Source organism: Vanellus vanellus (genome assembly GCF_965231255.1).
Source record: "Vanellus vanellus genome assembly, contig: HAP1_SCAFFOLD_400, whole genome shotgun sequence".
Lineage (NCBI taxonomy): Eukaryota > Metazoa > Chordata > Aves > Charadriiformes > Charadriidae > Vanellus > Vanellus vanellus.
Window position 1 is genome coordinate 19,548 of NW_028127097.1, and position 22,487 is coordinate 42,034.

Below are 22,487 nucleotides of genomic sequence, written 5' to 3' on the forward strand. Positions count from 1 at the left end.
CTGATTTCTCTCCCTCCGGGAGAAAAGGAAGCCTGGACAATTGCACCCAAGCTGTCCATCGCTGGAGGAGGATGGGCAAGGAGTGGGTGCGGATGTTGCAGAGTCTGCTTGGAGATGTTCCCGTAACCCAGACCCCTTCAAAAGAGCATGCCGTTCACTTTGTCTCTTTGCTTCCCTCTGTGAATGGAGGGAGCTCGTGACCTTAGCGTGTGACTCGCTGTGAGCCCATGTGAACCGAGTCCAGGGCAGGGAGTGCTTTGGTGTTCGTGGGATCCCAGTTTGGCACAAAAATGTGTTTTCCTTTGGTCTAAGGCTATCCACTGTGGAGAGTGGACTTCAGCGGAGGTAAGGTGGACTTAATGTACAGCAGAGGAGTGTATTTTGCATTTTGTATATTGTATTTTTCTATTCAACCATGCCTTCCTTTGGGCTTGTTTTTGGGTTGCAAAGAAAATTCTGTGTCTGGGTGCAGTTCATTCCCCAAGTGAAACAGGTGGAAACTGGTGCCAAAGGGCTGAAACCTGCAACTCCAGAGTGTAGCAGAGAAAGCTCAGATTTGAGGAAAGGTGCTGTAAGTCCCAGGTGGCTGATGAGAGAAAGGCGGGGTTGGAGGTGAGGACAAAGGCTGCCCACAGAGTGTCTGACATACAGGGTCTTGACTGCCCTACTCAGTCAGACTCTGTTTGGAGAGGTCCAGTTTCAGTGTCATTTGAAATTGCTGATATCAATAGACAGAGAAATTAAGCAGACAAATAAAAAAAAAGTAAGAAAAATAAATCCTTTCTTCTCATTATTTACTATTGAAACCTTTTCACTTCTGAAATCTCTCTAATTAACCACAGCAGAATTGTATAATAAGAAAATTATGCCCAGAGCCATTGCTCGTTATGGCATTTTGCATGTTAATGAGCCCTCTGGTGCCCAGTTCCTGAACTGCAGGTACTGAGGGTGGATTGAAGTGGTCTCTAGAGCAGTGCAAGTCAGCCTCCAAGGTTCTGAGGGCGTCAGCGGTCCCCACTGAGGGCCATCCCTGACTGTCCCTGAAGCAGAAAGCCAGAGGCACTGCTTCCAGTTGGAAATGAAATGTGAAAGTGTCTGTGAAAGCCCTTGCCGTGTCTCATCAAGCAGGATATTCAAGCGCTGACCCCCACACCCTGGCAATGGGGACTTCTTCCTTCAAGGGATGCTCAGGGCTCTTCCTTGGAGCGGTGAGATGAGGGAGTGTGTGTAGGAAACGTCTCGGGCTGTCTGGAGGGTGGGTGAGGAGGCAGCGAAGCAGTGTGTCTGTGAGGAACTGGAGTTCTCTCAGGGGTTCCAGTGGAAGAGTCCACAGCCATTGTGGAAAGGACAAGGATTTCAGTTCTGCTGGGGCGGGGTGGGGGGGATGTCGTGCATCCTGACCACAGGCTGTCCTACACTTTCCTCTGCCTGTGCCTGTTTCTCTACAGATTTCAACCACCACCCCTGCTTCCCCACCTCACTCCCACCCCGTGCTGGCCCAAGCTTTACTCATGACTCTCTGTCTTCACTAATTCTTCAAACACAAAGCCATGTTTTTCTGAGCTTTTGCCAATGAGTTCCCCATAACCTGTGCAGCTTCTTCCAAAGCCCTCCTAATGCTCCTCTCTCTCCAGAGATGGAGCCACAAGAGGGAACCCCACCCCTGAGCCTTCCATCCTGTCTGTACTGAGAACTATGTGCCCATCCATTGCAGCACCACAAACTGTTTCATTTCTTCTACTGCACCTTCGCAGTGACTCCATCGCTGTCAATGGCAGAGGGCAGGGGCTGTGCGGCTGGGTAGCAGCTCCACAGGAAAGGCTCTGGTGGTCTTTGGGTTTCATTTGGTACAACAGGAGCCATCAGTAAAGACAGCCAACAGCATCCTTTGCTTCTTTTATCATTCCCTGAAATCACAAGTGCTTCTCTTTTATTCTCCTTATACCCTCCCAAAAGAACAGCCCACCTGTGCTGGTTTGACGTGAAACAGAACCCCTCTTCTGTTCAGCAACTTTACTTTGCAGCTGAGCCACTTTGAACTAACTGAACTCTCTGAAATTAACAGCATATTGTGGTGACACTGTTCAGACCGATAAAACCTGATTAGTTGTAATGTATGCCGAGGAATGGTATGCAGAATTCTCTTTCTCCTACTTATTGGTATAACACCCAAGGCCAGCTGACTTGTTTCTTTGCCCCATTGGAAGGTCAGAAACAGAAGAGCATAGAGGAGTCGCACCTGTCTGGAGGAGGGGCCAGGACAGGTGACCCCAAACTGACCATCAGGGTAATTCATCCCATCTGTTTCATGCTCAGTATAAAAGCTGAGGGATCAAAGGGTCAGGTTTTTTCCTTCAATGGCTGTTGTCTTGGGAGGTTTCTGGCTGTTTGTCTGTCTTTGATTGCTATCTGTGCATTCCTGAATGCAGTTCTCATCCATCCCAGAGTTGAGCTGGGGACTTTCCCCAGGCCTGCTGGTGACGTGATTATCATCCTGGGAGTTTGATCCAGTTCAGTATGTATGTCATTATTTCTTTTTTATTTTGTTATTAATATTGTGTTAAAGTACCAGACTTTCTTCTAAGTTCATAAGTATTTTTCTCTTCTTCCTGTCCATGGAGAGAGAGGTAGGGGAGAGCGTCTATTGTTTGCTGCAATGGCCAGCGTGCTCCAAACCACAGTAAGAATAAGGGAACTGTACTGTTGGACTGAAGGCAGTCCTTGATCCTGCACATGGAATTCCGTCAACAAATAACTTGTGTTCATTTAATATTTGGTTGGCTGACTCAGGGAATTGTCCCTGACACTCCCTTGGCTGGACTCAAACAGTGTTTTCTCTGGGAAGCTGTCTGGAGGAACTGCCTCATATCAACTTCATTCCGTGGTCTGTAAACTTAGGGCCACGCGCTGCAGTTGAAGTGGAAGGTTCGTGGGTGATGGTGGTGACTGCAATGACACATCATGCAGCTTTTGGTCTGGGTCTCTGGACACTCTGAACCAATGGAACACTGAAGTGCAGTAAATCTGGATTTGGAGCATACGGAAAACACCATGAAAATGTTTAATCTGGTTGAAGCAGCAAAATTCTGTGAGTGTTTGCCCCTGTAGAGGCAGTATGGGAAGTGCACAGCATCAAATAGATGGTGCAGCTTGAGCGGTGTGAGTAGAATTGTAGAATCATAGACTCATAGAATAGTTTAGATTGGCAAGGAAATTAAAGATCACCAAGTCCCAGCCCCCCTGCCCTGGGCAGGGACACATCCCACTAGACCAGGTTTCTCCAAGCCCTGTCAAACCAGGCCTTGAACACCTCCAGGGATGGGGCAGCCACAGCTTCCCTGGGCAACCTGCGTCAGTGTCTCACCACCCTCACAGTGATATTTTTTTCCAAATATCTATTCTAAATCTCCCCTCTTCCAGTTTGAAAGCAATCCCCTTGTCCCGTCCCTACTTGCCCTTGTAAAAAGTACCTCCCCAGCTTTCCTGTTGCCCCCCTTCAGATACTGAAAGGCTGCTATAAGGTCTCCCAAAGAGCTTTCTCTTCTCCAGGCTGGATGCTGATGGTCCAGGGCCAGATGCCTGGCTGGACATCTGTGCCACCCACCACATGTGCTGTTTCATAGTCGGAAGCCATGGGCTGGAGCCTGCAGGTCCCTCTGTCACTAGAAGCTCATGACTGTCCTGCTCAATGACTTGCTGTGGTTCAGGTTGAAGGTCAGCCATCTCCCCTCCCCACAAGGTGTTGCATGGACAGCAGGGCCAGGGAACCCTGTGGGGTGTGCGTACGCCTGCCTCTGTTTCTGCTTGAGCCCCACTGGTGAGATGGGCCAGCATCCTGGGTGCTGGCAAGGGTCTCAGGCTCCCATGTGGGGTTTTGGAAGCTGTGGAGTGGCCACAGGGGACAAGCAGGCACCCTCCAGTGAAGCCCATAAGTGTTGCCCAAGCTCCCTCTCAGAACCTCAGGCCGTTTACCCACTGCTGTCCCATGTGCTGTTCATGGCCCAGCACAGGGCCATCAGGACGACAACAGGGAGCACATTCATCACTGCCAGCGGCGGCACGTTGCAGCTGGAAGAGCCGAGGGGTCGTCACCACCAGTGCAGCAGCCGACGTATTGCCCACAGTCCTCACAGTGCCTGCGGTGCCCTTGTTCCCGGGGCTGATGTCACAGAGTCGCTGGTTCCGGGTGCTGGGCATGGTGGCCTCTCAGGGGGAAGGAGGGGCAGCCTGGGGGGTTCCAAGCAGGAGGGGAGGCAGAAGCTGGGATGGGACACCCCCGAGAGACCCCGCTGAATGCTCTGCCTGTGGGATGAGGGTGTGCAGGCCCTGTGGCAGGCAGCAGCGCCTGGCTCCGAGCACTGCCTGCTGACAAACCAAGCGTGGCCTCATTGCCCTTTGGGCAGTGCCTGCTGCGACAGGGCTATGCGTAGATGTTTTAAGGCAAAAGAGGGTCGATTTAGACTACATAGACTACATCTTTGGCAGCAGGCTGGCCAGCTTGGTGAGGCGGGCTTGAATCCAAAAGACTTGGGGCTGGGGTGAAGGGGACAATGCTCATGCCATCACAGCTTACTGGGGAATAAGCCCGGCCAACCAGAGCAGTGACAAATATTCCTAGGTGGACTCCCAAGGTGATATCCAGAAAGCCAACCACCTCCACGGTGCGTACGACTGTGATGGATCCTCTCGCTCTCCTCCAGGGAAACCTGCATGCTTGATGACCTCTCTGAAATGCCTGAATTGATGAGGCCTTCTACAGACAGCTGGAAATAGCCTCATGGTCACAGGCCCTGGTTCTCATGGGGGACCTCAGTCATTCTGGTATTTGCTGGAGAAACAACACAGCCAGTCACACACAGTCCCGGAGGTTTCTGCAGAGCATTGATGAGAACTTTTTGACACAGTTGGTGGGGAAACCAACGAGGAGAGGTGCGCTGCTGGACATATTACTGACAAATAAAGGAGGACTAGTTGGGGATGTGAAGGCTGGGGGTAGCCTTGGCTGCAGTGACCATGAGATGGTGGAGTTCCGAATCCTGTGTGGAAGAAGCAGGGCAAAAAGTAGAACTGGACTTAAGGAGAGCTGCCTTTGGACACCTCAAAGACATACTTGGAGGAATCCCATGGGCAAAGGCTTTGGCAGGAAGGGGGGTGCAGGAGAGTTGGTTAATAGAAAAGGTCCACTTCCTCCAAGCTCAAGATCAGTGCATTCCTAGGAATAAGCAATCGGGAAGAGGAGGCAGGAAATCTGCAAGGACCTTCTGGAAAAAACTCAGGTGCAAGAGGGAAGTTTACGGAAAGTGGAAAAAGGGACTGGCCACTTGGGAGGAGTATATAAAAATTGCGAGAGTATGTAGGGATGGAGCGAGGAAGGCTGAAGCCGGCCCTCAGCAATCCAAGACCCTGGAGGAAGAGAAAAAGCCTGGAAAAGGGAAGATTTTCCCTTGGTCAAGGTGGATAGGGTTAGAGATCATTTAGGCAAACTTGACACCCACAAATCCATGGGCCCTGAAGGGACGCACCCGGGAATGTTGAGGGACCTGGCAGATATTATTGCAAAGGTGCTCTCCATCATCTTGGCTTTAAACTGGAAGAGGGCAAGTTCAGATTGAACATTAGGAAGAAGATTTTCACTGTAAGGGTGGTAAGGCACTTGAACACGTTGCCCAGAGAGGTTGTTGAGGCCCCATCCCTGGAGGTGTTGAAGGCTAGGCTGGACGTGGCCTTGGGCAACCTGTTCTAGTGAGAAATGTCCCTGCTATGGCAGGGGGGATGGAACTTGATAATCTTTAAGGTCCTTTCAAACCTAAACCATTCTATGATTCTATGATCTTTGAAAGGTCACAGGGGACAGGAGAAGTGCCTGAGGACTGGAGGAAAGCCAAAGTCACGCTAGTCTTCAAAAAGGGCAAGAAGGAGGACCCAGGAAACGGCAGGCTGCTCAGCGAGACCTGGAAAGGCTGGAGAGTTGGGTGGAGAGGGACATAATGAAATTCAACAAGGGCAAATGTAGAGTCCTGCACCCTGGGATGAAAAATGCCATGCACCAGTAAAGGTTGGGGGTTCACCTGCTGTAAAGCAGCTTTGCCGAGAGAGACCTGGGAGTCCTGGTGGACAATAAGTTGACCATAAGCCAGCCCTGGTGGCCAAGAAGGCCTATGGTCTCCTGGGGTGCATTACAAAAGAGCGTGGCCAGCAGATGGAGGGAGGCCATCCTTCCCCTCTGCTCTGCCCTGGTGAAGCCACATCTGGAGTACTGTGTCCAGTGAAAGAAACACAGGGAACTACTGGAAAGAGTCCAGTAGAGGGCTACAAAGATGTTCAGGGGACTGGAGCACCTCTCTTATGAGAAACAGCTGAGAGAGCTGCGTCTGTTGAGCATGGAGAAGAGAAGGCTGAGAGGGGATCTCCTCAATGCTTATCAATATCTAAAGAGAGGGTGTCAAGAGGATTGGGCCAGACTCTTTTCTGTGCTGCCCAGTGACAGCACAAGGAGAAACGGGCACAAACTGGAACACAGGAAATTCCATCTGAACACAAGGAAAAATGTCTTTACTTTGAGGGCACCAAAGCACTGGACCAGGCTGTCCAGAGAGGCTGTGGAGTCTCCTTCCGTGGAGATATTCAAAAGCCTCCCGGCTGCATTCCTGTCCAACCTGCTGTAGGTGACCCTACTTTGGCAGGGGGGTTGCACTAGACAATCTCCAAGGGTTCCTTCCAACACCTACCATTCTGTGATTCTGTGATCCTGTGATTCTGTGATCTTCTATGTTTTCTGTTGGCCAAAGGGATTCCCCACCAGTGCCCAGGGATGCTGCCCTGTCTCTCACAATTGCTCCATTAGAGCTTGCAGTTCCCTGCACGTGTCCTGAACCACCTCTGGCACCTCAAATGTCACCCGGTGTTTGCATCGGAAAAGCTCCCTCCTGGCCTCTGTCTCCATTACTCACAGGGCAGCTCAGAGAAGGAGCTCACTCTGATTTAGGGCAGCTGAGCTGAGGCAAGAGGAATCCTCCCTCTGGTGGGTCTGTGCGGTGCACTGGAGAAGCTGAATGTCCCTCCGGCCTCAGGAACACTGCTGAGAGCTGAGATGCCTCATTGACTTGGCTCAATCCCTGCCCTGCACCGGTGGGAATGATCCCCAGCCCGTCACTGCCTCCGTGCCCTGCCTGGCAATGGGGCAGGAATGGGGGTTTCCAGAGGGGAACACAGAAACCTCCTGTAGGTCCGCACAATCTGGCAGAGCAATTCCCACCACAGGAATCAGTCCGTCCAGGGTTCAGAAAGAGACAGTCAGTGATGACTTCATTGTGCTTCAAACTCTGCTCCCCAGGAGAGACCCCGCTGCCTTGGAGGAGCTGTCAGCCCTGGAGGCGCAGGGACACCTCGAGGGATTGGGGCAGTGTGGGGAGGAGGCAGAGAAAGCCACAGCTGGTCCTCTGCTGCTGAGCTGGGCCGGGCTGCTGGGCCGGAGGGAGGTCCTGGCAAGCGGGCAGCGCTGCAGAGAGACAGCTCTGCCCAGGAGCAGCTCCTCTGCACAGCGCAGCAGGGCTGAGGGCACTGCCTGCAGGCAGCGAGGGCAGAGCAGGGAGGCAGAGAGAGGTTGAAGGCAGTCTGGAGAGGGAGGATGCTGATGGCGAGTCGGGGGAGAGCTCTTCCCAAAGCAGAGCAGCTGCAGTAGTCGGAGAGATCTCCAACAGCTGGCACCTCCCACAGCCCGTGGGATCTTTCAGGAGGATGCTCAGAACTTCTCTGCTGTGGAAGAAGAGGACATTCTCTAGATTGAGGCTTCCCTGCTTCACCATCAGAGGCACAGGGCATGACGGCTGCCTTCTCCCAGGAACGGTCGAAGGGCTGTGAAGGTGGGTGTGCAGGCAGGGGTGGGCAGGGCTGTCCTTGCCAGCAGGGTCCCTGCACCCTGGGGGCTGTGTGCCAGAGCAGGGACTCTGCCGCCTGCCAGGGTCAGCTCTCCGCCTGCCCAGAGAGCTCCCACGTAGCTTCTGTGGGGAGAAGCTGTGGGTGGAAGGAGTGACCCCTGGCTGGGCAATGTCCTTCTGCTTTGAAGAGGGCGCTGTGTGGGTCAGGGCTCTTTACACCTCCAGATCACCTCTGGTCATTCCTGGAGGGACTTTTCAAGATGTTCCCTTAATGAGTTCCCTTAATGTGAAGGTAAATTTCTTTTCCTGTTTCTTCTCTTGGTTGGCTGGGTGGGCATTGGCACATGACCAAGAGGACTTTCAAATGAAAGATCAAAGGAGGGATCCCTGTAGAGATAAGGAGCTTTGCTGAGTCTGTGTCTTTGGTTTCCAGCTCTGGGGGCTACAGACAGCACCAGCATCCCTGTTCCAGTCTCACCGGGGTCTGTGGTACCTGCTCTTTAGCCCCTGCTAAATCTCTCACTGAGATCCCCAAAATCGGGTATGTCCTTTGGGTGTTCATGGAAGCTGTAAGTTGCCCTCCAGGATGCCAACCTGTCCCATAGCACCTTTGTGTTATCGAAAAGCCCCACAGAGAAACACAGAGACTTTTCAAGATGGAGTTCCCTTAATATGAAGGTAAATTTCTTTTGCTGTTTCTTCTCTTGGTTGGCTGGGTGGGCAGTGGCACATGTCCAAGAGGACTTTCAAATGAAAGATCAAAGGAGGGTTCATGTAGAGATAAGGAGCTTTCCTGAGTCTGTGTCTTCGGTTTCCAGCTCTGGGGGCTACAGACAGCACCAGCATCCCCTTTCCAGTCTTACCAGGGTCTGTGGCACCTGCCCTTTAGCCCCTGCACACACGCAGAGGCTGCAGGGCAGAGCTGGGCACACGGGGGCTGCCATGGGGTCTGCGAGCACTGGCAGGGAAGAGACGTGGGGGCAGGGAAAGAGCTGCTGGCAGGGAGAGCTCCAGGCAGTGGAGATGGGCAGGGAAGGAGGGAGCTGCTCCTGGAAGCCCTGCTGCAGGGGAGATGGGGCACCTCCAGCTACCCCTGCAGTGCAGATGCCTTCCCTGAGCCACCCATCACAGCCCTCAGCCCTCACGGCCATGGGCTCTGGGGTGGGAGTCGGCTCTGTGCCCGGCAGAGCAGCAGGAGAGGCGAGGGGCATCCCTCCTGCCACGTGCCCCATTGCTGCTGCCCAGCGGTGGGGCTGAGGGCACCTGCCCTGCATGATCAGTGTCTGGGCGGTGGCGGGCCCAGCAGGGTGAGGGTAATGCTGACCTGAGTGCCCGGCTGCCTCTCCCTGTGCCTCTCCCAGTCAGACCCTCACGAAATTTCTCCGGGTTTCTCCACATGTCTCCTTTAAAGTTATCTTTTTATTGCTGTCAGCCTCCCTGGGATGGGAATTTCAGCTGCAGAGTCCCACACTGATATTGTTCATCCACTCCTGCCAGTGTGTCCATGGGAACCAGTGTCCCCGCTTTCCTCTGACCTGTGGGGCTGTGGGCAATGCAGGTTGTGTGGGTGGGGAAGGAGTCCATTTTCTCTCACTGAGATCCCATAAATTGGGTAAGTCCTTTGGGTGTCCATGGAAGCTGTGAGCTGCCCTCCAGGATGCCAACCTGTCCCATAGCACCTTTGTGTTATCGGAAAGCCCCACAGAGAAACAGAGACTCTGTGACTGAGGAAATGCTGTTGGGTGGGTGAAATGAGCTGTGGGTGTCCTTGGCTAGAGGTGGGCTGCTGAGACCTTGAGAAAGGGTGAGACATTTCATAGTCTGAGATGGATCCTTCTGCTCTCAGCAGTGTCTGATTGCATAATACAAGAGGGTAATCCCCCTCCATCTCATGACGGTGCAAGATGGAGGGACAAACCATTTCCCTTGACTCTGCTCTCTGCCCCAGGCAATCCTCATGCCTCACAGCACTCACTCTGTTCCCCTGGAGGGCAGCAGAAGTGCTGAGATGTTGAAAAGCCCATCTGCATTAGGTGTGGGTTCCTCAGCCAAAGCAGAACACCAGGACTGGCTCCTGCCACCACCCTCCCTATGAACTCCCTGCTGCAGAGCAGGGCTGACTCCTCGGCAGCCACTGGGCAGCGCCCTGCTCCTCACGGCACAGGCAGCCAACGCCAAATAGAGCTCCAGCCATGGACGTGAGGAAGGTCTCCTGGAAAATGAAAAGGGAGTGTATGCAACAGAGACAGAGCCTACGGGAAATGGCTTTCATTTTTCTTACAGAAGTCTGCATTGACTTACTCTGTTTCCCTCCTTGGACAGGTGCCCCTGCCCAGAGGCAGCAAATGTCCAACAGCAGCTCCATCACCTACTTCCTCCTCATGGAGTTTGCAGACACACGGGAGCTGCAGCTCTTGACCTTCGGGCTCTTCCTGGGCATCTACCTGGCTGCCCTCCTGGGAAACAGCCTCATCATCACTGCCATGACCTGCAACAACCACCTCCACACCCCCATGTACGTCTTCCTCCTCAACCTCTCCCTCATAGACCTGGGCTGCATCTCCACCACTCTCCCCAAAGCCATGGCCAATTCCCTCTGGAACACCCTGGATATCTCTTACTTTGGCTGTGCTGTCCAGCTCTTTTTTGTACTCTTTTTTATGTCAACAGAGTGTTCTCTCCTCACAGTCATGGCCTATGACCGCTATGTTGCCATCTGCCAACCTCTGCACTACGGGACCCTCCTGGGCAGCACAGCTTGTGTCCGCATGGCAGCAGCTGCCTGGGGCAGTGGGTTCCTCAATTCTCTCCTGCACACGGCCAATACATTTTCACTGCCCCTCTGCCAGGGCAATGCCGTGGACCAGTTCTTCTGTGAAATCCCCCACATCCTCAAGCTCTCCTGCTCACACTCCTACCTCAGGGAAGTTGGGCTTATTGTAGTTAGTGTCTGTTTAGTATTTGGGTGTTTTGTTTTCATTGTGGTGTCCTATGTGCAGATCTTGAGGGCTGTGCTGAGGATCCCCTCACAGCGGGGACGTCACAAAGCCTTTTCCACATGCCTCCCTCACCTGGCCGTGGTCTCCCTGTTTGTCAGCACTGCCGTGTTTGCACACCTGAAGCCCCCCTCCATCTCCTCCCCACCTCTGGACCTGGTGGTGGCAGTGTTGTACTCGGTGGTGCCTCCAGCAGTGAACCCCCTCATCTACAGCATGAGGAACCAGGAGCTCAAGGATGCCCTATGGAAATTGGCCCAATGGACACTGTTTCACCGACAATAACCTGCCGCCCCTTCTCCGCACGTTGCCCAGAGTTTATTTTAGGCCACGAGCCGGCTTTTTTATCTTGTGATAATCCCGCTTATTTGTATTTTTTGGGTTTATACTACTTGTCTTGAATCTTGATCCTACTGTGTCTGAACCTTGCACAACTCCGTGCCACATGTGGCCTGACAAATAACAGCTCTTAAATAAAATGGGATGTCCCAGGTAGAATAGGGAGAAAAGGAAGAAAAAGGAAAAAAAGACATGGGCTGAGATAAATATTGTTTAATAGAATAATAACAGAAAAGATGATGATGATGATGATGATGATGATGATGATGATGATGATGATGATAAAGTGATGCAACACAAATTGCTGTCACCACCCAATGATCAATTGCCCCGCCTGTCCAGAGAAGCGATGATGGATCCCTGACCCTAGGCTGAATCCCATTTATATACTGAGCATGACATCTATGGGATGGAATATACCTTTGGCCAGCTTGTCTTGTCTGTGCCCCCCCACCTTCTACAGGAAGTTGAAAAAGTCCGTGACTTAGTATAAGCATCATTCAGCAACAACTAAAACAGAGGCGGTGACTCCTTGTTAAAACAACCGGCTCGTAACACATGAATTAATAAACCCCACGGCCTCCCAGCATGGCTACAGCGCGTGCCCAAATTGGTGCCCTGGGAAGGAGGCACAGGGGATACGGGGTCTGGGTTTAACGCAGCAAAGATGCTTTTCCCCCAGCGCTGCTTTTCTTTTTTCAGGGCTTTTTTTTCCACCCGCTGGAGCAATGCCGGGAAGGTCGTCTATAAAATCCCCGGCACTTCACCTGAAATGATGCGGCTCATTACCAAGTACGCCTACACCGGCACAGTACCGGTCACGGCCGACAACGTTGAACGTTTGCTGATAGCGGCCGACCAGTTCAACGTCATGGGCATCGTCAGACTGTGCTGCGAGTTCTTAAAGTCCCAGCTGTGCTTGGAGAACTGCGTCGGCCTCTGGAGATTCACCGAGTATTACTACTGTCCTGACCTGCGAGAAGCAGCCCACGCGTTCATCCCCCATCACTTGGAAAGGGTGACCAGGGTATCGAGAGAGTTTCTGGAGCTCTCCGTCAACGAGCTCCAGCGCGTCCTGCAGAAGGAGGATCTCAGTGGGAAAGAAGGGGCCATGTTCAAGGCCATTCTGCAATGGATGGCTCACGACCCGCAGAACAGGAGGCAGCAGGTTGCAGTCTTGCTGGGCGAGGAAGAGTGGAAGGGGGGACACAGGGGATGTATTTAAAAAAAAAGAAAGTCTAGCTTTTTCTTAGTTTAGAAAAAAATAAACTCAGCATTTTCGACAGTAAGGACTTCGCTTGAAACTTTTGAAATCCTGCCTTCACAAGGGTATGAAGGTCGCAAGGTCGGGCATTGGAATAGACTGCCCAGGGAGGTGGTTGAGTCACCATCCCTGGGTGTGTTTAAGGGATGTTTAGATATGGTGTTGGGGGATATGGTGTAGGGGAGAACTTTGTAGAGTAGGGTAGATGGTTGGACTCGATGATCCCAAGGGTCTCTTCCAACCTAGACAATTCTATGATTCTATGATTCTATGATTCTATGAATTTGTAGTTCATATTCACTGTACAAACACGTCACTCACCCAAATCCCATTGCTTGTTAGCACGTGCATGGTTTCCGAAGGCACACACACTGACACTGACACTATGGAAATGATGAGATATGTGTTGTCTATGAGTACCCAGGCCACAGTTGTGTGAGGCATTGCACAAGCATCCAAAAAAATGCACCGCTGCAGCAAAGGCCAAGAGGTTCCTGGGCTGTGTTAGGAAAAGCATTGTCTTCAGCTGGAGGGATGTGACCTATCTCTTCTCCTCAGCACTGGTGAGGTCACATCCGCAGTGCTGTGTCCAGTGCTCGGCTCCCCAGTGCAAGGAAGCTCTTGACCTCCTAAAGGACTTCCAGCAAAGGGCCACAAAGCTGATTTAAGGGGCTGCAGCATCTTTCCTAGGAAGGAAGGCTGAGAAATCAGCAGTGTTCCCAGAAACGTCTGCAAGCTTCAGCATATCAACCAGCAGAGCTAGACCTCGTCATTCAAGGCAGGATTCCATGCGCTAGGGCTGTGTCAGCAGCAGCTGTGGTGATTGAGAGAGCAAGAAATGGTCTCCTGGGGCACATCCTGATGCTGACGGTTCATTCCTGACTCCTTCGTCCTCCTCCGCAGAGTTCAAGCAGCAACTGTGTGTGTGCCGCGGTTGGGAAGTGCATTGGTTTATGGAAATAAACAGAGGTGGTCGTTGGCCTCTTTGGCTGAACTCTCCGTCCCTGCCCCAAGGTGCTCTCAGAGTTCCGAGATGTCCCCTGCCTTGGCTGGCCCTGCAGCGTGGGCAGTCGGGTGCCCCAGGGCAAAGCCCGCTGCATCTGCCCCGGCTGGCTGCAGAGAGGAGAGGACAGCGGGGGTGACAGCCCGGGAGGTGACAGCCCAGGGGGTGACAGGAGGGCCAGCAGGCGGTGAGAGGCATAGGGGGTGGCAGGATGGGCACAGGGCTGTGGGGAGAGCCAGCACTGGCCCAGGGGCTGCCGGGAGGTGACTCCGGGTGATGAAGGCCCCAGGGGAGACAGGAGGGACCCCAGAGACTTGGGGGGACAGGAGACCCATTTGAGACAGGTCACAGGACACCAGGGACAGCAGCGGCCTTGGGTGGTGACAGGCCTTTTGTCACAATGCACGTGAGGCGTGGCTGGGCGGGGGCGGCGTGCCATGTCCCCGTGGCCATAGTGACCGGTCAGGCCTGGCAGCACTGCGTGCCAGAGAGGGAGCAGAGGCCGCGCTGGGCTCAGCCAGGTAAAACGATGAGGAAATGTGGGAGGATATCTTATAAGAACAAACTTGCCAGATGTCTTTGAAAGCTGGTGGAGAGCGCTGAAAGGGACAGAAACAGAACGGAAGGGCAATTTGAGGAAAAAGTGGTTTGGGCGACTTAATGTTGTCTTCAACTTGTTTTACTCCACTGCATTGGAGAACTGGTTTTGCGGCAGTTGCAGAAACTGCTCACCAGCAACCTTTTGGATCAAGAGTGTATCTGTGAGGTATAATCTACGCAGGCCCTTGAAAGCCATCTTGCACAGGAGTTGTCTCCCTATCTAAATGACAATTTGGAATCTCTTTTTAATGTGACTTCTTTTCTACACCAAAGAAATTGTCATTCAGGTGCTACTGAGCACCATTTCATCATTCATTTCTAACTGTAATTTTTTCCCTGGTACTACGAGTTAACCATATCAGGGCAGTACTGAAGTTTTACGGTAGAACATTTATGGTGACTATATGTAAGCAATGTTCTTAGAGAAGTCTTAAATTCTTTTAAATCTAGTCAAAGGTGCCTGTTTCTCAGAGATCATAATGGTTTCGTATTACCCAGTATGATATTTCAGTTTGGTAATCGCCGTCTTGATAAATTTGAATGTGATTAAAGACTTGGGGATGGGACTTCTCAGAAACAGAAAGACCTGTAACGTGTTTTCATTCCTTAAACATTAAGTTCCCCCCATCCCCGCCCCTCCTGCCAGTCGTTCTGTGACACTCTTACAACAATCTTTTCTTTAAAATGGGTACTCGTGGGTGTTTTCCTCTTCCTTTTTCATGTATTAAAAGTTAAACAGAATAATATGTACGCTGCAGTAACTGTAACTTTGGGCTCTGCTGGGTGGAAGAGGAGACCAGGGCGTTCCTTCAGAGTGGGTGTCTGCACTGCAGGGGATGGCAGGGAGGGTGCCCAAGTGCCCTCTCCCAAGGTGTTTGTGGGAGCAGGTCCCTCCGACTCCCTGCCCACGTCTGGGCTGCCTGGAGCTGTCCCTGCCGGGAGCTGTTTCTCTGTCCCAACATCTCCTCCCTGCCAGTGCTCACTGACCCCATCCCTCCCGCTGTGTGCTCAGCTCTGCCCTGCAGATCCCTCCTGGCAGCAGGGCACTGCCCAGGGACATCTCTGCGTTCCAAGGTCTAAGAAGAGGCTCAGACAAGTGCTAACAAGAACTGGGGTCTCCGTGCCTGCTCCAGAGTGGAGAAAAAAAAATTCCCATCTCCCACTGTCAGGGATGTCACAGGGATGTCACAGTCAGGGGTGAGAAGGTAGAGTTGAGGCTCCTGAAAGAAGGGAACAAGGCCAAGAGGGGGACTTCAGGAGAGCAGTCTTTGGCCTTCTGAGGGACCTGATCAGAAGAATCCCATGGGATACGGCCCTGCGGAGAAGAGGGGGGCAGAGAGCTCTTTGATAGTCAAGAATCAACTCTTGCAGCTCCAGAACCGTCCACCCCATCATACAGGAAATCTGTCAAAGCTGGCAGGAGCCTGGCATGGGTGAGAAAGGAGGTCCTGACTAAAATGAAGCACGAAGGGGCAGTCCAGAGAAGGTGGACGCTGACTGGCTTCTGGCCTCAATGATTCTTTGACTCTGTGGTACAGAGAGCCATTTGTGTGAGCGTGTGCTTGTCTGTGCCTGGGGGGATCAGGGGGACGAGGGGATCCCGGGGCCAGGTTCTGGATAGATGGAAGGTGTCAGACCAGCTCTTGGAAGGATCCGTTTTTGCTGTGTGTCTATATGGGTAGATATCTTACACTAACATAATACAGCACACAAAGAGCCCACCCTTGTTTCCCTCTCTCCACTGGGCGTGGTTTTGATTGCCCTAGACACCTCTTTGTGTACCACAAGTCCTCCAGTGATGATAATGCATTTGGGGGGGGGGCAGGGAGGCTGGGTGAGTAGAGGGACGAGGCTGGCTCTGACAGGGGCCATGAAGCAGCTGCCCGGAGGTGACAGCAAGGACATTACAAGGAAGAAACTTATCCCTATTGACGTCATTGTTTCTAGGAAGGCAAAGCTCCCCTTGAGCCAGTGGTTGCAAGGAAGGTCAAGAGCAGAAAGAAGGGTTACGGGGACCTCCTTGCAGCCTGTCAGAACCTAGGAGGAGGTCATAAAAATACGGAGATAGGCTCTCCAATTTGTTGCATATTAAGAGGATGAAAGACAAGTGTTGGGTGAAAGAGGGGATGTTCAACCTGGAGATAAGGAGAAGATTTTCTGCCAGTGTCAGGGCTTGTCCTGAGCCAGGTGGCCATGAGCCCCACCTGCCCTTCTGTCTGCCATGGTTTGTCAGGTTGCTGTAACAGAGGTGCCCCCAGGATCAGAACCCAGGTGGGCCTCTTCCACCTGCCTCACCCCCTCCCCTCCCCAAGGACGGAATTCCTCTTGGGTGGGGTCTCTGATGCGCTGGATGACCTCAGCATGCCTGCTGGCCAGCATGTCTCCTGAGGGCCAACCAGGCTGCTGCTGTGGAAGTGCCCTCAGAATCATCACCATGCCAGCCATCTCCCCCTGGCCTGCCACTCCCCTTTCCCTCTGCCCCTATCTTGGCTCTGCTGGGAAGAGCGGTTTTGTGATAAACCTCTTGTCCCCAAACTGCTGGGGCCAGCTGCAGGCCAGTCATGCTCCTACAACAGTAGTGGCCTCACAATCAAATCAGAACTTGTCTCACCTTTGCCTATCTCTCCCCATCCACTCCCTTGACTCCTCATCTCTGCTGGACCCCACCTTCAACATCCAAACCCCATTACTGGCTTTTCCCTCTCCTCTGCCCCACAGGTTGCCAGAGACAGGGCGGTACATCTTGCGTTTAGGCTTTGCAGTGCTCATGCATAATTCTTGTGATAAAGTCAGTACTGAGATCAGACTCTATGGTGTGGAGCAGTTAAAGCAGCAGATTGGCAGTGGTGACCAACCATGTTGGTTTTGCAAGGGGGGGCTTCTGTCTGTTTTAGAAAAGGAAAATTTGCTTTCCCTTACGATGCAGGTTGACCTGATGGGTCTTTTCACATTAATTCCTTTCATTGCCCTGGTTAGAAAATGACATTTTCCCACCTTGGGTCAAGACGATGGGCTCTCTCACAGCCACTCCAAGTGACTATAACAAAGTGACTCTACTCTGGAGTTATTCAGCCTGAGTTTGCCATACATGAAGAGGGTCCGTGCATGCTCATGCGTCCTCTAATAATAGGGCCAAGTTTCTCCTATTCCCAATGGCCACTTCAGATGTGGGTTATCCCCAAGAATGTGGTGGCAAGCACTCCAGGATCCCTGGTGCCAGCCCACAGGAACCTGGGCCTTCCCAGTAGACCCTATGGATCTTGTCCTAGACATACTCTTGAATTCCGAGACTGAGGGGAGTGCACTGCATTGGTTGTGACTTCTGTTCGTGGCTATATGTTACTCTGCTGGAAACTGAGCTGCTGTTCTAGCTTTCTGTAGCTCATTTTCTAAAACCTTTAGTTCTCTTTCTAAATCGTGCGCTTGTCCAACTTCTAAGTCCAGCTGTTTAATTTGTAACCAGGTTCTATGTCTGTTTACCCTGAGATCTTCCTCTCAAATTTTGATTAAGATGATTGTCTTTATTTTGGGAAGTTCCTCCTCCTTCAATTTAAAGATAGTTTTTTTTGAAATTCTTTGCCTTCTCATCCATTTCTCTCAGGAGATCCTGTGAATCATACATGGCACACCACAGGGTTCCGATGGCACCGGCTTCCTTTTTCACTTTGCAATGACTAACGTAAACTTGACAGGTTGGAGAAGTGGGATCTGCTACTTTAAGACAGTGGGATCTCCTAGGGCATTGCCCTGGTTCAATCACCTGCTTATTGAGTTTGTAACATCCTTTTCCTCCTTAACATATATTTTAGCTCAAGCTGCATGGTCTGTTTTATGCTGTGCACTTCCCATACTGCCTCTACACAGGCAAACACTAACAGGAATTTTGCTGCTCCAAGCGACTCAGCAGAAAGGAGTTTTAAATTTGTTTTCTGTAAGCTCCAATTCCAGATTGACTTTCCTTCAGAGGTCCATTGGTTTTGAGCACCCAGAAAGCCACACCAAAGGTGCATTGTGGGTGATTTCAGTCACCACCATCACCCACAAAACTTCCACTTTGACTGCAGGGCTTGCCTCTCCGTTTCCAGACCACGCAATGAAGTTGGGATGAGGCTGTTTGTTAGGAGAGCTTCCCAGACAAAATGCTGTTTGAGCCCAGCCAAGGGTGTGTCGGGGACAATTCCTCAAGGCATCCAACCAAATATTAAATGAGCACAGAGCTATTTGTGGCTGGAATTCTGTGTGCAGGAGCAAGGACTGCCTTTAGTCCAACAGTGCAGTTCCTTCACCCTTGTCATGGTTTGGGCCGGCCTGGCCACTGCGACAAACGACAGATGCTCTCCCTCACCTCTCTTTCCAAAGAGGTAAGGACTTGTCAGTTTAGATAAGTTAGTCAGTTTTGGGTCACCTGTCCTCTCTGATCCTATCCAAAGGTGCGACCCCTCTACACTTTTCGGCTTCCGACCCTCCAACGGGGCATATAACAAAGTGAGCTGCCCTTGGTTGTTATAGCAAAAAGTCTAAGCAAGAGCCTCTCTGCATACCATGCCTTGGCATAAATTATAGATAATCAGGTTTTGTCACTCTGAGAGCCAACAACTTACGGACAATATGCATTAAATTTCAGAGAGTTCAGTTAGTTCGAGGAGGCTTGGCTGCAAAGTCAAATTACTGAACAGAAAATGGGTTCTGTTTCACCTCAAACCAGCACAGGTGGGCTGTTCTTTTGGGAGGGTATTAGGAGAATAAAAGAGAAGCACTCGGGATTTCAGGGAATGGAAAGAGAAGCAAAGGATGCTGTTGGCCTTCTTTGCCCCTGGCTCCTGTTTTGCCTAATGAAACTGAAGGACCAGCAGAGCCTTTCCTGCAAAGCTGCCACCCAGCCACACCGCCCCTGCCCTCTGTCATTGCACGGGGTTAGTGCACCTCAAGGGCAGGACTTCAGAGTTCTCTTTATCGGACATCATGATATTCCTTTTGGCCCATCCCTCCGGCCCGTCTATGTCCTTTGGCATGGCAGCCCTTCCCGCCAGGGTAGTGTCTACAAATCCTATGAAAAAGAACACTTGAATCTTCTCCAGGTCCTTAAAAACATGATACACAGGGCAGGTGGCAGGACAGACCCTCGCAGGAGCTTTAGAGCTAGATGCCTCAATGCAGAGTACCACGCATTGACCACACACCTCTGAGCCCCATCAGCCGTCTGGTTAGTTACCCATCGACTTATGCACCCATGCAAGCCATGACATCCTAATTCGGGCACAAGCATATTGTGGGGGAAGATGCTGAAAACTTTGCTGACTTCCAACTTAAAAGACCAGCACTGCTCTCCCTGCGCTGAGCAATCCTGTTCTTCCATCACAGGAAGCAGAGAATGGTGGGACACAAGCTGCCCTGGGTAAATCCAGGGTTTCAGACACCCACAAATGGGTTCTGAGCGGACACACTCTGGGGCACAACTTCCCCTGTTTATCCGTTGGCCATTTTTTTAAAAGACCATGCAATATTTGGATGCTGCCAGTCATCAGAGCGTTCCCTCCCTCAACCTCCATGGCCTTTCAATGGTTATGGAGTGTCATTGGACATGCTGGGACATTGGCTTACCCTGTCATCTCCCTTAGCTGCCACCCCTCCTGTCCCATAGACTGGTAAGGATTGTCTTAGTTAAGGTGACTTGGGAACAATCCACTGCTGGTGGCGTTCCTCCAGATTCCTGCCCCGAGTCACAGAGCCCTGGGAGACCTTGCTGGGGCAGAATGAGGCAAAGAGGATGTAGAGAATCTCAGATATAGCTCCACCCGCTCTCTGAAACTCAGCAGTGGCCACACAGTGGCTTTGTTTCTCTTCAAACTGTTCCTGAAGGAGTAAACACTCATTCTAGTGCCCTTGAATTGCCTTTCGGGGTTAGATTGAATTGCGATCTGGACTATAGCAGAGCTTGGAGGAGGCTGTCCTTGAAGACCAGCTGGACTGAGCTCTGCCACCATGTCACAGCTCTGTCTGCCACAGGAACAGCTCCAGCTTGTCCTTTTTGTGCCCCTGGCTGAGATCCTTGCTGCACGTTTGGGCTGAAGCCCCCCAGCTGTGGCACCAGGCAAGCGGTGACTTGCCATAAGGAATCCTGGTACCAAGAGTCCAAGACCCCGTGTGTGCTACTGGTGGGACAAGAAGAGGGGTTACTCATGACCAGCTCTTCTTCTGCTGGGAGAAATGACACAGCTGGAAGTAAGTGTCTCTGCGCAGCTGAGGGAGGGAACCTGAGAGATTGCATCAGCCTTTTTCACAAGCGGTTCCCCTGGAGCCCCAGGGACACCTCCAGGGAGCCCAGAGGGGACAGAGAGAGTGCCAGCGTGGGCTGGTCCTCTGCTGCTGAGCTGGGCCGGGCTGCGGGGATGGAGGGAGCTCCTGACAAGCGGGCAGCGCTGCACAGAGACAGCTCTGCCCAGGAGCAGGGCTGGGGGCACTGCCTGCAGGCAGAGAGGGGAGACCTGCGAGGCAGAGAGAGCTTAAAGGCAATCTGGAGTGGGGTGTGCTGAGAGCTCACTGGGGCAGAAATCTTCACCGCCCACTGTGTGGTAAGTCTCGGGGTGCCGGGCAATGCAGCTCCAGTTCCTGGAGGGATCTCCTCAAGCTGGTCCATCTGAGAGCTGCTGGGCTCTGTCAGGAGGACTCTCTCAGTTTCAGTGCTGTAGAGGAGGAGGATGTGCTCCAGAGCAGGGCTTCCCTGCTGCCCTGTGAGAGGGACAGGGCCCAAGGGCTGCCTTCTGCCGGGGATGGTTGTGGAGGTGTGCATAGGGGTGTGCAGGCAGGGGTGGGCAGGGCTGTCCTTGCCAGCAGGGTCCCTGCACCCCGGGGCTGTGTGCCGGGGCAGGGACTCTGCCAGGGTCAGCTCTGCGCCTGCCCGGGGAGCTCCCATGGAGCTTCTGTGGGGAGAAGCAGTGGGTGGAAGGAGTGACTGCCAGCAAGGCAGATGCCTTCTGTTGCTGAGATGGACCTGTGTGGGTCAGGGCTGCTCCAGATCCACATCACCCCCAGGACTTTTGCACAGAGTCCTTTTGAAAAAGGACATCGAGGCACCTTTCCCCTGAAAGGGAACAAGTCTGTACTGTGGGATTTCTCCTCTCATCTGCTGGGTGGGCAGTGGGAGGTGGGAATGGAATTCTCCTTTGTGGAGAAGGCACAGAGACCCCCGTTCTCAATAGCTCTTCCCTGAACCCCTCCTGAGCCCCCGCACACCCAGAGATGCCCCCGGGCAGCGCTGTGCTGCCAGGAGGGGTCTGCAGGGCAGAGCTGAGCACACAGCGGGTGGGATGGGCTCTGGGGCACTGGCAGGGAGGAGACCCGGGGGGCAGAGAAGCAGCTCCAGGCAGGGGCAGCTCCTGGCAGCCCAGACACGGGCAGGGACAGAGGGAGCTGCTGCCAGACATGCCCGGGACCCCCTGCCCTGATCCCGGCACCTCCCGCCATCCCCTGACCTTCAGACAACTTCTCCGCAGCAAGCCTCTGCTCTCCTCTCCCGCCCGCCCCACAGCCAGTGGGTCCAGAGCCCGAGATGCCTTCTCGGCAGCTGCACCTCCAGTCCAGGAGAAGTGAGTGTGTCCTACAAGTGATGCACAACATAAAAGCAAGTGCCCTGCAGTGTCTCTGTCTGGAGACACTGTCACTGAGGAGAAGGCTTCACTGCACGCCTGTCTGACTCCCTCTCCTCGCTTCCTTTTTTCAGAGCACAGAGGCATTTCTCCTCGTTTCCCCACCCCTCTGTTGAACTCTGCATCTCAGGAGTTGGGGAGGGGGTGCAGGTCAGCTTCTCTTCTGCCTCTGACTCTGGGGAGTCCTGCCCCAGAGGTGCCCTCATGGAAAGTAGGTGACGAAGTAGTATTTTACCTGAAGGGAGTGTGTCATTGAGTTTGTGGGGTTGGGAATGAGCTGGGTCATTCCTCATTCAGCTGTGGGAGGGGGATTTCTGTGAGGAATGGCATTGGGATTTCCTCAGAGAAGTCTCTCCCAGTTTGTCACTGCCTTTTCCTCCTTGGACAGGTCCCCCTGCCCAGACGCAGCAAATGTCCAACAGCAGCTCCATTACCCACTTCCTCCTCTTGGCATTCTCAGACACTCGGGAGCTGAAGCTCTTGACCTTCGGGCTCTTCCTGGGCATCTACCTGGCTGCCCTCCTGGGAAACGGCCTCATCATCACTGCCATCACCTGCAACCACCGCCTCCACACCCCCATGTACTTCTTCCTCCTCAACCTCTCCCTCATAGACCTGGGCTCCATCTCCACCACTCTCCCCAAAGCCATGGCCAACTCCCTCTGGAACACCAGGGCCATCTCCTATGCAGGATGTGCTGTCCAGCTCTTTTTCTTTTTCTTTTTTATTTCAGCTGAATATTTTCTCCTAACCATCATGGCC

General features: G+C 52.7%; 1 protein-coding gene across 1 annotated transcript; it reads left to right on the plus strand.

Annotated features, from left to right (window-relative positions):
• Positions 1 to 10,459: 10,459 nt before the first annotated feature.
• On the plus strand, positions 10,460 to 11,158 carry LOC309685518 (olfactory receptor 14J1-like; the record flags this gene model as incomplete). Its single annotated transcript, XM_082501277.1, has 1 exon — positions 10,460 to 11,158. The coding sequence occupies one exon, from the start codon at positions 10,460 to 10,462 to the stop codon at positions 11,156 to 11,158; it is 699 nt and encodes a 232-aa protein (XP_082357403.1).
• Positions 11,159 to 22,487: the final 11,329 nt, after the last annotated feature.